Source organism: Patiria miniata, unplaced genomic scaffold (genome assembly GCF_015706575.1).
Source record: "Patiria miniata isolate m_02_andy unplaced genomic scaffold, ASM1570657v1 HiC_scaffold_1, whole genome shotgun sequence".
In the NCBI taxonomy this organism is placed as follows: Eukaryota; Metazoa; Echinodermata; class Asteroidea; order Valvatida; family Asterinidae; genus Patiria; species Patiria miniata.
Genome location: NW_024037047.1, coordinates 5,482,842 through 5,503,350, shown reverse-complemented (window position 1 = coordinate 5,503,350; position 20,509 = coordinate 5,482,842). Strand labels below are relative to the sequence as shown.

General features: G+C 40.3%; 1 protein-coding gene across 1 annotated transcript; it reads right to left on the bottom strand.

Moving 5' to 3' along the window:
* Positions 1–1,698: 1,698 nt before the first annotated feature.
* LOC119744717 (SCY1-like protein 2) lies at positions 1,699–20,509 on the bottom strand. Its single transcript, XM_038220833.1, has 16 exons — positions 20,465–20,509; positions 18,724–19,001; positions 17,197–17,354; positions 16,407–16,548; positions 14,380–14,529; positions 13,029–13,244; positions 11,546–11,662; positions 10,429–10,554; positions 9,363–9,539; positions 8,387–8,509; positions 7,602–7,715; positions 6,702–6,834; positions 6,103–6,221; positions 4,146–4,246; positions 3,198–3,303; positions 1,699–2,955 (listed from the first exon to the last, which is right to left on the bottom strand). Exons 2-16 carry the CDS (start codon positions 18,874–18,876, stop codon positions 1,867–1,869), a joined length of 3,024 nt encoding a protein of 1,007 aa, XP_038076761.1. The 5' UTR covers positions 18,877–19,001; positions 20,465–20,509; the 3' UTR covers positions 1,699–1,866.

The following is a 20,509-nucleotide window of genomic DNA, read 5'->3' as shown; positions in this document are numbered from 1 at the left end:
AACTTAGATGCAGGATCACTTATCAGTCTTTACATCAAAAGTTTGTTTCTTTCCGCCAAAGGACACATGCAAATTTTATGAAACAAAAGTGCTTTTACCAAGGACAAATGTACATTTTATTGAACATTATTTTGTTGAACATTACATTTATATTTTTGCTCATCTACATTCTGCAATTTTGTGAGTACTTTCCACCTGAAAGGCTGAAGCTTCTTGACAAGTGCCCAGGGAGCAAGGGTTAACAATAAACCAGAGCCTACATAAAAGCAATGACTTTTTTCAGTTATCACGCAGACAACGAATTTTTGCATTATACAACGCGACTTTTAAATATTTTACGGGCTACAAAAAATAAGCTCAATAGCTATACATGAACAATACTATACACTAAAAAGTGTAAATGTAGTGCCAAAATTAAACTAGGATTGTTTTGTATATATCTAAATATGTACTGCTTATAAGAATTGCAGAGCTGAAAACTAACTCGGTTGGCTTTGGAATCATTTTGAACGATCCAGTCTTATGATGGACTTTGTAAGTATGAGCTGAGAATTTTGCTGGACATTGCACTTCTGAAAATGTTAATCCGGAGCTGTGCTGGAAACCTTTGAACAGCCAACCAGAGTGTAGAAATGGTTCAAGCCTGAAATTTGCTGACACAAAATTGGTTGAACCTTTCAAAATATTGTAGCCTCCTTTGCATACCTTATCATTTTACTGGTACAATTTACTTTTTTAAATGCAATGCAGTTTTACAAAGCAAATTGCTTTTATATGCTTATTACTGTGCATGGTTTTCCAACTTGTAGCCAGACCATATCATTTATACAAATGTCTGCAACAGCAAACTCAGCCTTGTTTAAAGACTGATTCGAACGTGAACAGACCAGCAGTTGGGTGGCTATGCAAACATTAGACATGAGATTAAAAAGCTCTATAAAGGAAAAGTTGCCATTGTGAACTGTGCAGCAAAGCTGCAATATTTGCTGGCTGTCAGGGATCAGTGATAACATAAGCATCCTCATGGATTAAAAATTGCAGCATTTGCAGACTACCTTCATGACTATCTATATATCCTCAATGAGTGTAAACATTACATAACTGAATAAATATGAAATAGTAGACTCATTGGAGCTGTTGGAATTCAGTTTTGAAAGTGCATTTACAAAATATTGAGAAAATTAGTAATACACTGTACCGCTGTATCTGATTCTTTCTATTTGAATGTTCAGTAAAAATGCTCATTCAAGGCAGATTAAAGGGAATATACATTTGCAAACATAAACAAAACTACCAAATTATTATGAAATACTTTACTGGACTGTTAGTGAACGACGGACTAAAGCATTCTGTAAAATCATGGCACCTGGTGCGCTGTCATTTTCAAGAAAAGTGGTATTTTTGTATCAATTTCCAACACTGGTAGGCCGACCAGCATTGGAAAAATCTGACTTTTTTCAACTACTGCCCCAAGTTACCAAATTAATTCAGTCCACATTTTGTTTGCAACTGGTTACACGTCTGTGAACGGGTGTGAGCCAGCTAGACTGGTTTCCTGACCTTACAATTCTACAACGTCTATCAATTGTTCCGTTTCATCTTAAGTGGGGTTAAGGAACCAGACTACAGGAACATGATTCTTTTCTTGGTTTTTCCAGCATCTACGAACACAAAACATCAAACAAGTCAGTGTAATAATATTTGCTATAAAATACTAACCCCCCAAATCCATCCATTTCGGAAAATTACAACAAAAGCAAATCACTTTTTAAAAAAGGCAATTTTGTTTTATGTTGTTATGGGGATTACTTTTTGCTTTGAACCACTTGGACTGGTTCTTTTTAATTAAATATGCAATATCAACTTTCAACCCAAGAATCCCATAAGGCTGTCTGGTTTCTGCTGCTGTGACTTTGTCCGACTGCCAGCAAGTGGATCAAATCCTCCCATCATGCTTTGCTGCTGTCCTGCCATGGAATTCTGGGAGTTTCCCATCATGCCTTGCGCTTGTCTACCCATCATTCCCTGGTTGGCACCCATGAATCTCTGGCTGTTACCCATCATGCCTTGGTTTCCCATCATGCCTTGATTTCCTATTGCACCTTGATTTCCCATCATGCTTTGATTTCCCATCATGTTCTGGTTTCCCATCATGCCCTGGCTTCCCATCATGCCCTGGCTTCCCATCATGCTCTGGTTTCCCATCATGCCCTGGTTTCCCATCATCCCTTGATTTCCCATCATCCCTTGGGATCCCATCATTCCCTGGTTTCCCATCATGCCTTGTGTTCCTGTCGATGACTTGGGTGCCATTTGACTCAGAGTCTGTTTTGGCTTCTGTGACGGTCCCAGCAAATTATCGAAGGCTGCCATATTGGGTTTTTGAGTTGATGGTGACTGGCTGTTTGACAATCCCCCAAAACCTGTCCCCATTCCACCACCGAGAGATGCCTGACTAGTCTTCATTGCAGTCCCTCCAGATCCCATGGAGGAATTCATACTCCATGTCTGTCCTCCCATACTGCCACTACTGCCAAATGAAGTGGCGGCTTGATTTGAGCCTAAACCACCAATTGCACTGTTTGTTGTACATGTACTTAGATTGTAGCTGGGCTTGGTGTTCAGTGATGAGTCAAGCAGCATGCGAGACAGGTCCTTGGCCTGCGGTTTCGGCTCTGATAACTTAGTCTTTCCTCCAGCTGTTAAAGGTTTCTGTTTCTTCACCCTCTCTTGGAATTCCTGCTCACTCTGAATTCTTTGTTTCTCTTCCATACTCAGTGACACCTGGGTTGGCTGTTTGTATTTTGGGGCGGTTGAGGATGCCGACGATGATGGTGAACTGGTCTGAGCCGGTTTGGAGCTGCCTGGACTGGTTCCCCGATTAATAGCTTCAACTTTGTTAGTGGCATCCCCAAGGTACTCACTCAAGCCGAATGTCTTAAACATGTCATCCATCTGATGTCAAAAGAATCAAACATTAAGATATTAACAAATTCTTATTTTGCAAATTTCAGTATAAAATGGTCTATAGTCTAAGCCGATATGATAATCACCAAATTAAACATCTTGTGCATATTCCAAAACAATGAGGCACTGACTTTGTAGAATTTAAACATAACTCACACTTTTGGGTTTGGGGCTGAATGGTTAACATGTACAAAATGGCAACAGCAAAAAAACTAATTTTATAAACTGACCATGGATCCTGCCTGGGTGGTGCCGTTACTGATTCCCATTGTTGCGAAGGGATTTTCCTCCGTCTTGGTCTGATTCTGAAGCCGTTGGTTGAAATCGACTGACGTCCTGAAACAATCAAAGACAGTAACAATCAGTATTGAAGGTGCACTTTCACAGTCTGTAAAGTTACAATCTCCACCATCTGAAAAAAGACCAGTAATGACATTACTTAAAACAATGGTGACGGTATAACTTGTATAACATTGAAATAACAGAAAAAGTAAAACAAAGAATAAAGTCTGTCATGAGCCAATGTGGCCCATCAGAACGGCATTTATCTCCGGTTTCAGTAGCATGAAACAACTGAGAGTATTTCTATTCCCCCTGGATGGGATGCTAGTCTATGGCAGGTTACTCTCCATCTAATGCCGGTACCCATTTATACTCCTGGGTGGAGAGGGGCAAGTGGGGGTGAAGTGCCTTGCCCAAGGACACAACATATGACCAGCAGCTGGATTCACACCCCTGACCCTCTGATCATGAGTCACAAACCCTAACCACTTGGCCACACTCCCCCAGTAACAGAAACAGAAACGACAGTGAAAATGAAGAGAATGAAGGTGATGACCAAGATCACAATACAGATGAGGACAAAGATGACAACAGATAAAAGATGAAGGAAAAAAGATGACAGCGACAGCGGCAGCTGTGACAATATTGACAATGACAATAACCATGATGACAAAATTAACAATGAAGATAACAATGGTTGCAATAAAGATGGCAGTGAAGATTAAAAGAGAATGTATTATAGATGAAACATTCCAACGAAAACGATGACAAAGATGGCAATAATGAAAAAGGTGACCATGACAACAAATTTGACATAGATGACTTTAAAGGTAACAATAAAGATGACAATGGAGATGGCAAACAATAGCAACACATGTGTGGACAAACAGACTAACTTTTGTTCTTCTTGGATTGAGTTGAGTTGTTCCAGCTTTCCTCTTTGCTCATTCTCCACATGGCGGATGAGCTCCTTGATGACTGACATGAAGGCATTAAACTGCAAAAAAAAAAAAAAAACGAGAGGTTTGTGTGTCTGTCTGAGAACTGGGCCCACTTTCATAGCACTGCTTAACAGTAAGCAGAGAAGCGGTGCTTACTATAGCAGAAAATCATGCTGCTGCTTAACCCCTTAAGGACGGGGTGTAATGGGGACATTCCTCCACACATAGAGCAAGTGGCCCGCATGACTGCACAGCCTTTGTGTGGTAGCGGGACTGCACAAAAGCAGCAGCTGTGGAACTACCCACTAGCCGTGTGCCACGGCATACCACAGCTGGCAACTGCATTCCAATGAGGATTAGCGGCCGCGGCCGCGGCCATGACCGCTTCCCGTCCTTAAGGAGTTAAGCACTATTTCATGCTAACGGTTGTGCGCGCATGGAGATTTCTATCGTTATGTCACTGATTTAAGCAAAGTATTCTTCAGGGGTTAAGCGTGCTTTTGCTGTGCTTACTGCTTAACGGTCCCTATGAAATAGATGGAGGCTCGGTAAGCACAAAGTTGGCTGTTAAGCAGCGCTATGAAATTGGGCCCAGACCACAAGACTTTTCGGCAGATGTTTTTGAATGAACTTCACTGCAAACACGTCCCTGACTATATACATTCCAAGTTTCAGCAGAATTGCACCTATATTTCTGTAGATATAGGCTATAATACACCTTTAATGTGTTGTCACACGACATGTGATGACATCATCATGACAACACGTCAATTTTCACCTATAACAGAATTGCACCTATATTTCTGTAGATATAGGCCTTTAAATAATAAACCTTAGTGTGACGTCACGTGAAGTGTGATGAAGTCATCATGATGTCGCTTACCAATGCACACATTTACTAAGATGTCTTTGTCTGTGCCAAGTTTTGGAGTTTATGAAGACAACGTACAATTTTGTAAGTAGAAAAAAATCTGAAACATTGAAAAAAAATCATAAAAAAATAAACCGATGACATCATCGCGACGCCACTTCGGATTTGGCATGCATACTAGTAACATTATCTTCTCCACGCCAAGTTTCATGACGATCAAGCCTACCCTTCTATGTGTAAAAAAAAAATCACGATCGATATTAGGTCATGATGACGTCACACATTTTTTTCCAAATTTTGTGCATATACTTATGACCTAACAATCATATTACAAAAAGAATTTTCAATTTAGCATGTGTTGTTCATGAGATATGATGAAAATTTATACAAAAAAATCAAAATTGCATAAAAATCACATGATGACTTTATCATGATGTCACATCCATTTTTATTTATGAAACGTCCTGGTTTATTTACATACAAAGTTTCATCCCAATCAGACTGGTAGTTCTTTAGATATAGGACTTGAAAATGTGCACCTCTAAGATGATGTTACATGACACGTGATGACATCATCATAATGCCTATCTTCCCCACATATCTTCGTTATATGGTCTTTATGTAAGATTGATTAAGATCTGAGTATAAGTGTCAAAAATGGTACAAAAACCGTGTACAAAGTCTATGGGATTTGGGACAGCAGTAAAAGAAGAGGAAAAAGAAGAAAAGAAAACAAAAAAATCTGAACAAAAATAAAGGCTTTTCCGCACACTGCTGAACAGCCAAAAATAACAATGATAAAATAAGCTCCCTACAATACAACTTAGCAAGGTTTCCGGGTACAAATTTCTATGACGTGCTGCCTTAATGAGGTCAAAACAACTATTCTGAGTGGACTTTGGGAGATTTCGCCTGTCTGAAACCAAAATTCTATTCTGGTCGACTTTGGTTGCACTAAATATGGCATGATACTTGAACACCGGTCTGAGACTGGTCCTAGGTGCAACCGTAGCCTTGATTCAAGCCTGCAAGGTTTCTCACCTGATTCAAGTTGAGATTGTTGTCGATGCAAAGCGGAAACAGGAATGGGAGCAGTTTGGTGGCGGCTAGCTCCTTAGTGACACCGAGCTTCTTGTGACTGATCGCCATCTTGATGATTCCTAATTTATGCAAAAATATGCAAAAACCCACACAGCTTGTATAAAAATTATCCAAAACCTGAAATTGAAAACATTTTCAAGATCAAATGCAAAATAAGAGTAAATAGGGAATAAACTTGTCTACATTTCCCCTGCCCGCCCCCCCCCCCCTCCAAAATGATAGAAGCCAGAATGCTTTTAAATATTCAAACAATACATGTTGCGTTAACTATACATATATTTGGATGAATGGCTAATTAGTTGACCAAATAAGGTTGCCAGTCCATGTCTTCACCATCTCAAAAGAAAGCGATATCATTATATTACTAAAGGCAGGTTCTCTGGAGGGAATAGCCATGGCCATGAATTATACTATTAAAATAGTTATAATACTTAAATGTGTGCAAAATTACCCAATATGGCCATAAGGATGGTACGTTCTCTTGAGGAAATAGCCAAGTTATTTCATATTCATAATATGTAGATAAAGTGCATGCTTACCCAATACGCCCATTAGGACGGCAGGTTCCCTGGAGGGAATAGCCATGACCATAGGTAGCACCTCGTCCAAGACGAACCATTTGTCCATGTGGTCCATCAGCTTGCCAGTGCAAACCAGGGAACCGACTCGGGACTGAGTTTAATTTAAAAAAGGAAAACAAGTTTATTATTAATGAAGTGTATGTCTCACGCCTGAAGTGAAAAGAATATTGCATTGCACAAGGTCAGATTATCAGCAAAAAATGCAGGGCTCAACAGAAATGAGAAGACTGACTTACTTGGAGGGTTGAAATCTCTTCTGTAACTCACGTGCCAGTCAACATAAGGTACACTGATTGGTTAATATACATGGTACGTGTATAGTGACAGTTCAATATACAAGGTATATTGACCGGTCAATATACAAGGTATATTGACTGGTCAATATACAAGGTATATTGACTGGTCAATATACAATATATATTGACTGGTCAATATAATAACTGGTAAATATACAAGGTATATTGACTGGTCAATGGGACTGTTTTCAACAGCAAAATGTTGCAGGGCCCACACCTCTTGTCCTGGCTAAATTTTGGTTTTCTAAATATTGACTATCTTGTCTGTTTTAATTTTTTTCTATTAAAACACAGGCCATGTCTGAATTGGATAGTTTAAGGTTATGGCTTTTAGTGTTTGCAAAATGCCATGTTATAGCCAGCCATAGCTATAAACAACAATGCCCATTTTCAGACACAGCCGCAGTCATATATGCCAAAACTTTTAAAGATTGTCAGATTATAGGTTGAGAGGCCCAAGCTTTTGTTTTGTGAACACATATTGGACTCTGATTTTCCTGAAGTCAAGTTTATATACATAATTTTAGATGGATGAATTTATTTGGATTGAAGATGTATTTACCGATAAGCGGTCGGTTTCCAGACACAGCTTCTTGATCCGTGGGATGATGGAATGTTTCATGGAAGCTTGGTCTATCATACCGGCAAAGGTGGGAAGGATTGTTAGGCAAAGCTCCTGTATATATGAAAGGAATAAAACTTGAACAAAATGAACACGAAAGCTTGTCATATCTAGGGCATATTGGTCTGTTAGTCAGTCTGTCAGTTTAGCTGCATTGTTGTGTTTAATGGAAAACATCCAAGACCTGGACTGTACACTTAAACGAAAAATGGGGAGTGCATCTTTAATTCAAATCTTTGGAAATAATGTACACTCAACCAAAAAAGAAAGTCCCCCCTTCCAATACTTTTTTGTCTAACTTAAAAACTACTGAGCACATCTTGCTCAAATTATGACCGGTCAGTGCAGAAATTCCTTAGCAATCCAGCCATACTAATAATGTGTACAAATGTACGCAATTTATGACAAGTGATACTGAAAACAGTTGCGCTTTTGTATACGTGCATGTTGGGGTTCACACTCACCTTGCAAGTGTACAAAAGTGCAACTTTTTTTTTGTACCACTTGTCATAAATTGCATCATTTTGTACACATTATCACTGTTTTTGGCCAAACAAAGAGTATGGCTAGATTGCTAAGGAATTTCTGCAGTGATCAGTTGTAATTTGAGCCAGATGTGCCCAGTAGTTTTTGAATTAGACAAAAAAGTATTAAGGGGGGGACTATTTTTTTTTGGTTGAGTGTAGTTCAGTATGACTCAGAGTCTTGTCTGAAAATGGTCTTACCTGTATCTGTGGTGAGGGTGCTTCCAGTGCTCTGTAGACTAGTGGCAGGACGTGGTTTTTGATGTCGTCCTTAGGCGTCTTAGTCAGGAGCATATCCATCCTCTGCATGAAGATCAGCATTACCTGCACAGACCACACAACCAAAGAATTACGCCAACTATATTCCAGACTAAAGCCCATCACACGTGAAATCACAAGTGAAATCACAAGTCAGTCGCAATGCAAATCACAAGAAGGTCACAAGTTGGTCACAAGTAAAATCACAATCAGATTACAAGTCAGTAACGAGTCAAGTGACAAGTCAGTTACAACTTAACAAGTCAGTTACAAGTCAAATCACAAGTCAGTCACAAATCATATCACACCTCATATCACAAGGTAAATCGCAAGCCAAAGCACAAGTCATTCACAAAGGAAATCACTGGGTAAATCAAAAGCTAAATCACAAGGTCCATCACAAGCCAAATCACAAGCCAAATCACAAGTCCCTCACAAGGTAAAATCACAAGGTAAATCACAAGGTAAATCACAAGCCAAATCACACGTCATTACAAGGTCAATCACAAGGTAAATCACAAGTCAATCACAAGCCAAATCACAAGTCATTCACAAGGTAAATCAGAAGTCAATCACAAGCCAAATCACAAGTCTTTCACAAGGTAAAATCACAAGGTAAATCACAAGTCAATGACAAGCCAAATCACAAGTCACTGACAAGGTCAATCACAAGGTAACTCACAAGGTAAATCACAAGTCAATCACAAGCCAAATCACAAGTCTTTCACAAGGTAAATCGCAAGGTAAATCACAAGGTAAATCATAAGTCAATCACAAGCCAAATCACAAGTCATTCACAAGGTAAATCACGAGTCAGTCATAAACCAAATCACAAGTCAGTCATGAGTCAGATTACAAGCTCAGGTCAGTCACAAGTCAAATCGCAAGTCAGTCACAAGGCTATCATTTCCTTTCGTACCTGGACTGGTTCCTGGATTTTGAAGACAGGTTTGAGTTCGGGTAGGACCAGCCTGACGTACTCTTGGTCGGTGCAGCTGTCTGCGATGTGTAGAAGGTTAGGCAGAACGAACGGGATCATGTCACGATTGACCAGTTCCTTGCTGAGGCTGGGAAGGACACGCTGATGCACCACTCGCTGTACGAATGGGAAAAACAGTTATTATCTCATGCAGCCGATTTCACGAAACTTCACGCAAGACTCTTACAGGATACTCAAACAAAATAAAATCCTTTTTCATTTGTTTGTATTCACTAATTCCGTTATTTTGCCGTAAAATCCATCGGTGATCCAGCCAAACCAAAATATAAAGGAAGTGAGTGACTCTCCTTCTTATATAATTTACAGCAAGTAACTTCACTTATGACTATTAGCCAAATAGGTATTCCAACTGCGCATATGCATACCAAGATTCAGCAATTTCTAGTTCGGGATAAACGTGGCAGATAAATGCACATGAGTCTATGGGGGGACGTGTAACCCAATCTGTATTTTGCAATTTTTCAAGCAACTGGGATGAGATTGTCAATTTTAAACAATGTCTCGAAATCGATGAAAGGTCTGAAAGATGCATATCTTTCTACACTAATAATATCTTTCTCACAAATTCAATAAGTCTGATTTCAGAAAAAAATTTGAAAAATCTTATGCCTGATGCAACAAAAAGACGATAGAAACATTCATTTGCACCTAAGCTGGGGGGAACAAAACACTGAAAAACTCTTCGCAAAACACTGAAAAACTTGTTGCTGTCAAAACTTTTTGAAATGTTGAGCTTCCTTCAGAACAAGGCAATTTCTGTAATGTTGCTGGTACCACATGATTTTGCACACATTCAGTCAATTCACTAAATTGTTTATCCCGAAAGGAAAAAACATCCAATCTTGACTTGCACATGCGTAATGGGAATACCAAACTGGCTAATTCATGAAAGTTTTGCAATGCGTATCAGGGATGAGATTGTCTTTAAAAAGGTTTGAAAATTAAATTGAAATATTGCCATAAGAAACAAAAAAAACCTGCCTACCTTTGGAAGACTTGATAGGACTTTTGGGAGCCCTTTGAAAAACTGGGACTTGGCTAGATTGTCTCGTTGGAAGAGCGAGTCCAAATATTGCAATGTGATGGAGCCCACGTCCTCAAAGAACGGGATCTGAAATTCAGTTTATTAAAAAAAGAGAGAAGATCTTTCAACCTGCAGTTCAGTTACGGAACAACTTACCAGATGTTGTAAAACAAACCGAAACAACAAAGCAATTCAAAATCCGGGTCAAAACATTTCCGTTCAAGTTGTATAATTGTTGATTTCATGAAAGCGCATAGAGACCTCATGGTGAAATGAGCAATATAAGAATGGTTGTAATCTACAGAATCCCGCAAACGGCGACAGTTTTCAAGTCGCGTCTGGATTAGGGCGACACGCCTTATTGGGGTGACAAATTGGTGTCACCCTATGGTTAAAACAACCCTTAGGACAAGGAATTTTATTGTCGCAAACCATCTAGATCAATTCCTCGTGGTCAAATTAGTAAAAAAAATACCGAATTTCGTGGAGACAGGATAAGGTAAAGTTGGGTTAGGTGACAGTTTAGGTTTGTGCACGAGTCTATGGGAAAGTCGCCCTATTATAGCATTAGTAGAAATTATTATACGTGTAAAGGTACGAATAAGGAGACACGTTATCGGTCATTAGGGAGATATTTTCATGTCTTCCTATTGTCACAGCCCCCCTTTAGAGGCACAATTTTATTGTCACAATTAGGTTATATTTGTTGCTCGTGGTCTAATTAGTAAACATACCGAAATTTGTGGAAAAAGGACAAGGGAATATTGGGTTAGGGCACATTTAAGTTTGAAAAATGTTGTACACAAGTCTATGGGGATGTCTCCCAAATTTCCAATCCAGGGTAATAGTTATTACTATTATCATTTATTATTACCTTTTTAATTAAGATAGCTATGACCTTTGGTCGTTTGACCATAGTAGCTCAGTAAAACTCAGTGCCTGACACTTTGAGAATTGTACACATACCAAAGATGGGCCGGGCTTAGGGCTGCATCTAGATTGGACAATTATTGTATGAGTGTGAAAAGATGTCTGGTACGATAAAATGCATCAGTCTTCATTCATCGAATTAAATTACCTTGGAAATTTGGTCTGCATCTGGTCTGACAGTAGGGGTAGCATTCAGCAACATTTTGACATACTCTTTAAGACCATCGCTGAGGCTTCCAAGTAGTGATATGTTCAAACATTTCAGCTGTAAAAGGGGCGTAGAAAAATCAAAAACAAATCAACAATTTTAAGGAACTGTTAATTTTGAAACTCTGCAAAGTCATATTTTGACGAGACTAAGAAGTTGTGTTACTTTTATTTTCATATTTTAATATAATGTTATCCCTATGTATGAGATACATCTATAGGATAATGGTGATTGCGTCCTTAAGCAGGACACTTTACTACAATATTGATATCTGGCTCATTAAATTTCCAGTTCGTGTAACTGATGTAGTGTGTTAATGATGTAGGGCAATGAGCACCAATACTGATGGATATGTGCGCTTTATAAATACACATTATTGTTATAGTTCTCTTAGATACTGCATCTGCTGGTACGTACAAATGTAGTTGCAGTTGAACATTAGCAGGATCGTTGACTTTTTTTTAATATAAGTTGTCACTGAGCAAAACGTTTTACTGTAATATCACCTGATAAATTCTATGCCAAGAACTGGACAATGCGTAGGGCATTTTATCTAATAGTTTGTGTTTGAAAGTCTACAGGTTCTTGTTAACTTATAGTTAAGACTCTGAGATAGGAGACAATGTGTGTCCCTGAGCAATGCATTTTACTGTAACACTGATAAAGTCTGTGTCATGAACTGAACATTTCTTTGGCTATTTTTTGAATTTGTAGTTTGCATCTGATTGCTCGCTGGTTCTCGCTGACTTCATGAGTAAAGAATTTTTAAGTAGGAAATATGCGTGTCTGTGAGCAAGCCATTTTACTGTAATATTGGTTAAAAAAAACCTGTCCTGGAACTGATCATTTCTTTAACCCTAACTCCCTAGGCCTTTTTGCTAGGATGTAGCCTCAACCCTGCAAAATCCTCCAATTGGCCTCATGGAAAAATAGCATATAGCCTCAATCCTGCAAATTCCTCCATTTTTTTCTTGAATATGGTCCTTGGCGGGGTGACCACTGCCTGAATCCTGCAAAATTCTGCGGCAGTGACTGTCAATATGTTAAGGCTTGGCCAGTGACATCCTGGAGCAGTGCAGAGGATTTCAAGCATAATCCAGGCCTATATTTATGCATGGCTGAGCAAAAACAACACCAGGTCCGGCCCAAGACCTTGACAAAGTGCATCCTACGAAATCAGTAACGCACTTTTGCCATGTAACCTTAATCCTCGAAATTCCTCCACTTTGGCAAAGAGGATTTTGAAGCATTAGGGTTAAGCATTTCAGCTGCTAGCAGTTGCTTTTGAATGTCTGCAGATTCTTGTTGACTTATACAGTGTGTAATTAAGTTTAGACTGGCATGTCTCAGATGAAAAAAATGTTCATATGTCCTGATGTCCTAGTGGAGGACGCTTTACTCAATTAAATCTGGCCTACCACACCTGTTGGCAGTTCCGTTTGAAGGTCTGCAGGTTTTCGTTGCAGTCAAACAGCGTCTTGCCCCGGTTCATGACAGCGTACATCAGAATGCCGAGGGAGAACATGTCGCTAGCCGTCTCGCAACTCATCGTTAGCGCATACTCTGGAGCGAGGTACTCCAGTCTGGGCTGGGCCGCAGCCGGGAAGTCTGTGTTCCACTCGCGCATGGGGAAAGTTGGCTGTTAGGGAATAAGTATTCACATGATCCCACTGAAGCAAATGACATTTTAATATGCCCCTTTCATACTGGCTTTGCAGAGAGATTCTAAACACAATGATTTTGAAGATTTGAAATTGATGTTTGAAACAGTCCGAGTGTTTTGATAGATTTATAGACCCCTCTCATACGACGCCAACAGGTACATGTACATGTGCGCGCAGTGTGCAATATGTTCTAAACGCGCACATGTTGCTCATAAATTTCTTCGAAATACGGCGCGACACAGGCGATGCGTGGCACAAAATGCCAATGCACGCGACAATCTGTAGGCAGTGCTGTCATTTGAGAGAGACCTATTGTACGTTGCAGTCTTTTGGAATGACTTTAGAGTCTAGGCAATGGAAAATTAACACTTACAGTTCACCTGTCTGAAAACAAAATGAATTTTTGTGTATGACCCACTGCCCGACAAATAGTATACAAATATTGAGTGGCTCAGCGTGGAATGGGAGGAATATTATCGCGAGGTAAAATCTGGACTTTTCCATTTCACGAGGCGAAGCCGAGTGAACTGGAAAAGTCCAGATTGTACCGAGCAATAATATTCCTCCCATTTCACAATTTAAAGCCAATCAATATTTGTTTTATATAACTGACATATAGATCCTTGTTATTTGATATATTTGAACCTTTTTTTCAATACAAAACTGAAGGAAAATCTATTTCTCTCTTCCAAACCACCCCATCACGAAAATGTTTGAACCTAACGCTGTAGCGCTGGCTCTTTGGAACAATACGCGCTACGCGCAACGCTGAACGCGCTCACCAGCATGCATTTGCACACAAATACCGCGTCATGATCCTAACTGTTGAATAGTATTTCCCATTCCCCATGGGCGGATAGTACTTTTTGAGCCGCGGCGTGAATGGGAGCAATAACGAATGTCATGTGATGTGAGTTCCACCAATCAAATGACTAGGATCTGTATGTCAGTTATATAACGCCGTCTATTGTTCAGTAGCATCAAATATCATCCACACTGAACAGCACCCCCATGAGTCAGATGGTGTCCAGCCAAACAAAAAATCAGGGAATAAATACGATGTTATACAATTTAGTACACTACAGGTGCTGATAGGTTAAGAGGACTTACTGCTTGATCTTGCGGTGTTATTGACTGGCTGCAGAAGTCAAACCCTGCTAGTTTCCAAGCTCCATTGGCATTCAAAATGATACTCTCCGGGACAACGTTACCATGAATCATGTGAACATCGTTATGTAGAAACTTCAGCCCTTCTGTGACCTATGAGTATACAAAATTCAATCAGGCTGGAGAGTTGTACAAACATATGAGGGGTAAATGTTAGATGATTGAATGTTGAACACGATCAAGGTCAGGAATATTGAATCCACTGATCCGTGCACAAAGACCCCCTTAACAGTTAAAGGGAAAATACAACATTTTCAAAAATCAAAAAATAAAACTACCAAATCAATTTGAAATACCTTGCTGGACTGTTAGTGAATGACAGTGTAAAGCATCCTGTAAAATCATGGCACCTGGTATACTGTCATTTTCAAGAAAAGTGGTATTTTTGTATCAATTTCCAACGCTGGTCGGCCGACCAGCGTTGGAAAAAAACTGGCTTTTTTCAAATACTGGCCCCAATTGACCATCGCACTTGTTTGCAATCGATTACACACCTATGAACGGGTACAAGCCAGCTAGACTGGTTCCCTGACCTTACAATTCCCCAATGTATGTAAACTGCTCTGTTTCTTCTAATATGGAGTCAGGGAACCAGACTACAGGAAAATGATTGTTTTTCCTGGTTTTTATAGCATTTTTGAACCCAAAACCTCAAAAAAGTCAGTGTAACTATATTTGCTATATATTTCCAACCCCCTAATTCCATCCATTTCTGAAAATTACAGCAAAAGCAAATGATGCATATTCCCTTTAAGCCGTGCCTGAAACGGGCATTCAGAGCTTCGGCTACGTCTACTGTCTACTTGTTCCATGTAGTTGTAATGGGCAAAGACCTAGACAATAGTTCTAAACAACGATTCGGATGCAGCCTTGCAAAAGGAGAGTTGGGGGAGGCCACTAGAAGTGGTATTCAAACGCATTCCCAACTGCGCCTGATGTTGGCACGAAGACGCTATGGCCTTCGTGCTCATTCAAAATATTTACTCGTGCAAAGTGCTCGCACGCAGTGTGTCTCTAACGTGCACTACAAACTGTAGTACCTGCCATGCCAATGCAGAGGGAGGCATGTACATGTATAATCAATCATCCTGTCAACAAGACCAGCCAGCAAGTTCAAATTACTGCTGTTTGCAGTCTTCTGACCACCTTACAACCTAACTTTGCTACAGCAATTAGTTGAGTGAATTTCGACCCCTATTATACTACAAACTACAGTCCTGGAACCATGCATGGAAACTGCCAAGTTAAAGGGAAAATACAACATTTGCAAACATCAAAAAACGAAATGATCGCATTACCACGAAATACCTTACTGAATTGTTAGGGACTGACAGTCTAAAGCATCCTTTAAAATCGTTGCTCCTGGTGGTCTGACATTTTCAAGAAAAACTGTATTTTTCAAACGCTGGTCGGCCGACCAGCGTTGGAGAAAACTGGCTTTTTTTCAAAAACTGTTCTTAATTTTTCATATTAAGTTATTCTGACTTTCTTTGCAATTGATCACACACCTGTGAAGGGGTACAAGCCTGCTAGACTGATTCTCTGACCTTACAATTCCCCAAAGTGTATTAATTGCTTTGTTTCATCTTAAGTGGGGTCAGGGAACCAGACTACAAGAACATTATAGGTTTTCTTGGTTTTTCCAGCATCTACAAGCCCAAAACATGAAACAAGTCAGTTTAACAATATTCTATATAACATACTAATCCTCCAAATCCATTTATTTCTGAAAATTGCAGCAAAAGCAAATGTTGTACATTCCCTTTAACGGGTTCGCGTGCTTATTAATGTTTTCGTACAAGGTGCTTCCAGGTGCAAACTACATCTCCAAAGGGTTACACCAAGTATTTCAATTTTGAGATCATCCTCAGACAACAGTGTCTTCAGGGATAATGTCACCAAACTCTAAAAGACATTTTGTTCTTCCGTTGAGTTGGACAACTATTCTTTTTCATTATTAAACCCTTTACCTGAAGAAGTCCATATTTGATCTCGACTTCGTACAACTCGTGACCTTTGATGTTCTCTGGTACTGGGCTCAAGTTGTCATGTCGACCGAGCACATTGGCTAAACTGGCGAAGACTGGCTCAGTGGCAAAAGCAAGGCTGTCTCTGTTCATTAAAAATAAAAGGATCAAACAAAAACAAAAACATTGCACATTAAAGTTGAGACCACTGGTTTACCCTAACTCCCTAGGCGTTTTTGCTAGGATGTTGCCTTAATCCTGCAAAATCCTCCAATTGGCCTCATGGAAAAATAGCATATAGCCTCAATCCTACAAATTCCTCCATTATTTCTTGAATATGGGTGACCACTGCCTGAATCCTGCAAAATGTTTCGGCAGTGACTGTCAATTTGTTGAGGCTTGGCCAGTGACATCCTGAAGCAGTACAAGAGGATTTCAAGCATAATCCAGGCCTATATTTATGCATGGCCATGGCTGAGTAAAAACAACACAAGGTCCGGCCCAAGACCTTGACAAAGTGCATCCTATGAAATCAGTAACGCACTTTTGCCATGTAACCTCTATCATCCAAATTCCTCTACTCTGGCAAAGAGTAGGGTTATCCCCATCTCTCCCTAAAAATGGTAGTGGCCAATTCAGAACCAGACACTTGGTGTAAAAATGTTGAATCTGCTTTCATTCATACACCCATGCATGTATGTATTTGAAGGAAACATGAAGATGGTTAATAAACAACCTGTAAATTTTTAAATCTGCATTGGTCCAAACAAAAATTATAATAACATTTACATACCTGGACTCTTCCATTGGGGTTTGGATGGTCAGTAGACAGGGGTGTCTCAGTTTGGTCAACTGGGAGGGGCCCCTTCTCAAGACCTCTAGGACACCCTCACGGTCTTTCTTGTGGAAACGCTCCAGGAGTTTCTTCTCAAAGACAAAAATCGCTGCCTCCTGAAATGAAAGGAAGAAATAAGTGACAAGGGAATGCTTTTGAAAACAGGTCATCTGAAAGGGTTGTCATTTGACTTAGAGTATTTCATTTGTCATTTGTATCTTTTTTTGTTTGAAGCAAGAACTGCTCAAAATCTAAAGACAGGTGCTTAAAACTAACCTGATGGAAGTTTCAGCGCAGTTAGTGTTGTATAGACCGAGAAATCAATTTTTTAGGATCTCAAATTCGATTTTAAAGTTGTCCAGTCATGTTTTGAATTGCGCCCAAAATCAGCGTCCGGGACACGTTTTCATTCAGAATTTGCAGCTGCGCCATGTCACACAATGAACCCACGAATAATAGCAACCGCGCACGCGTGCGTCGTGTCAATACTTGCACGCACCCATTCACGGCTTTGCATAATTAAAAACGAACTACTAACTGAAATTTTCAAAACTGCATCCTTAGACGCATCTTTGGAAATGACCTTCTTTTACTGTTTTCTTCAAAATGACACCATGCCAGGAAGAATCATTTCACAGGGAGTTTAGTGCTGTTACTATCTTTAAACCAAGTATGCTAATAATTTTGCCAGCTACTTTTTGGATAGCTGCAAATGATATACTCTACCTTCAACAGGTATCCATGTATACTCTTGGGTGGAGAGAAGCAATTGCAGTAAAGTGTCTAGCTCAAGAACACAAGCAATATTTTCTTCGTCGGGGTTCAAACCCACGTATTCCCACACCTATCAATGCACCTATCAATTGTATGACGAACCACATGACTCCCAGGAATAGTGCATCATTGTCCAATAGTGGATCATCATTTTATGGAATCACACCCCTGTAACAGAGCAGTGATGCACCAAACAATACAGCTTTGATGCTATTTGGCAACATTTTTGACCCACATTTCACAGATTGTGATGCACCTACTGAGGAAAAGTGACGCACCCCATTAATCATGACTTGACGCACCCCTGTGTCACAACCTTAACCCTGACCCCTCAGGACTACCCTGCGAAATCCAACAGAGTCCAACCGGAGTGTCCTGCTCAATCCACTGTGCCTTACTTTCAGTTGTCTGCTGAATCCAACGGAGTCCAACATGGCATTATAATGTGGTTCAGTTGCCTGCTGTATCCAACATTTTGCATCAGAAATGTACACAAGGGGTGTACTGCTCAATCCAACAGGCTCAATCGGGTATATGACATAGCTGGATCCTGTTGGATTCAGCAGGGTTAGGCTAGAACATGATGCACTCTTTATTCACCATGCCATAGGTCATGGGGTCCCTCTTACAATTGGCAGGTGCATAACGATCAGATACAGACTCCCCTGACTGACTGACTGACTGACCGACTCTAATCCACTAATACAGTACCTGCTTAGTTGATCGTTTCACACCGTGATAGATCTTCCACAAGCAGTCCAGTCCTCCGCTGGCGATCTGCCCCACTGTAATGTCATACTGACTGACCACAGGATTACCAATTAAGCCCCCAACGGTAGTCTTCAGCCTGTTCAGCATTTCCATGATGACGATTTAGCGATCCTCGGCCTTCGTGTACTTCCAGTCTCCACACTGATGCACTGTGCAAATTGTCATCATAAACTCACACAGCGTTTATTCTGTGACTGTGCGTCTTGAAAAATATAGCCCTAATACAAACAAAGCAAATAATTTATTACAAGTCACCCAGATTCTCTTAGAGCATCCCAGTGGTTCTTCTATAGCATCCCATCGGTTCTTAGCATCCCACACTATGCTGAATGTGTTGGTCTTCTTAAGAGCATCCGTGGGGTCTCTTATTAGAACATCCCAGGGGATTCTCTTAAAGCACCTCAGGGATTCTCTTAAAGCACCTCGGGGGTTCTCTTAGAGCACCTCAGGGGTTCTATTAGAGAACCCCTGGGGGGGGGGGGTTCTCTTAGAGCACCCCAGGGGGTTCTCTTACAGCACCCTAGGGGTTCTCTTAGAGCACTCCATGGATTCTCTTAGAGCACCCCAGGGGGTTCTCTTAGAGTACCCCAGGTTTTTTTTTTAAATTTTAGCACCCATGGGGTTCTCTTAGAGCCCCTAGGAGGTACACTTAGAGCACCACAGGGGTTCTCTTACACCAGCAGGGGCTCTCTTATATCACCCCAGTGAGTTCTCTTAGAGCACCCCAGGGGTTCTCTTAGAGCAACCATGGGGGTTCTCCTAGAGCACTCCCGGGGGGTTCTCTAAGACTTAGTAAGAGCACCCCAGGGATTCTCTATACTGCTACTACATGTATACTGCAACTCATCCCCCCCCCCTCCCAGTCGCCTGGTTAAATGCACTCCCTGAAAGCACTTATATATCCTCACCAACTTATGACATGTATGAGGCGTTTAGGGGAGCAGTAGCAGCAGCCTGTCCATAGTTTCATGGATCTTTTGACTTGCACATTTGTACATTGTATGTATCTGCACTGAAAGGCACCCTCATTGTACATAACACCTACATGGTAATGAGGACACCTACATTGTAATCAACCCAACATTTGAATACAAAGTTGAAACTTGTTGTATGTTGCTCCTTTCCTTTATTCCTATTTATTAATCAGTCACTAACTTCATCGAGATTCAGACTGCGGACACTTGCTTGAGAGACAAGACATTTACCACTACACCACGCACACAATCGTATTGCAATGATAGATCTTTGGACGTATTTGAAGTATCCACTGAAATAAACTATAGGCCTAGGGCCTAGGCCTATATTAAGGAGAAAATAAATATTCATAATGACGTATTACACTATCAATGGCCGGTTCATGCTTTGTCATCTGCACGACGTGTGCATCCAAAATGTGTTCTAAAAACAAATTTTTCCTCAAAAATATTTCGCATATTGCGAGTCTTCCCGCATTCCTCTTGGGTGAAATCACAACTTATCAAAGGACCAGCATGACCAGCATGACCAGGTGAGGTGAAAATTGATGTGTTTATGTTTGGCGCCGGCGGCAGTTAAGCATGGCAAGTGGTGATCAAGTATTGATTTTTTCCCCAAATGGAGGTAATACAGACAGAAGGAATGTTTACCACAATTCCTTCAGTGTTATAATTATATTTCGATGGCAGAAAACACATAAATTCACCTTTTCTCGACAGTCATGACACTACAACAGCGTCTACTTGTTCTT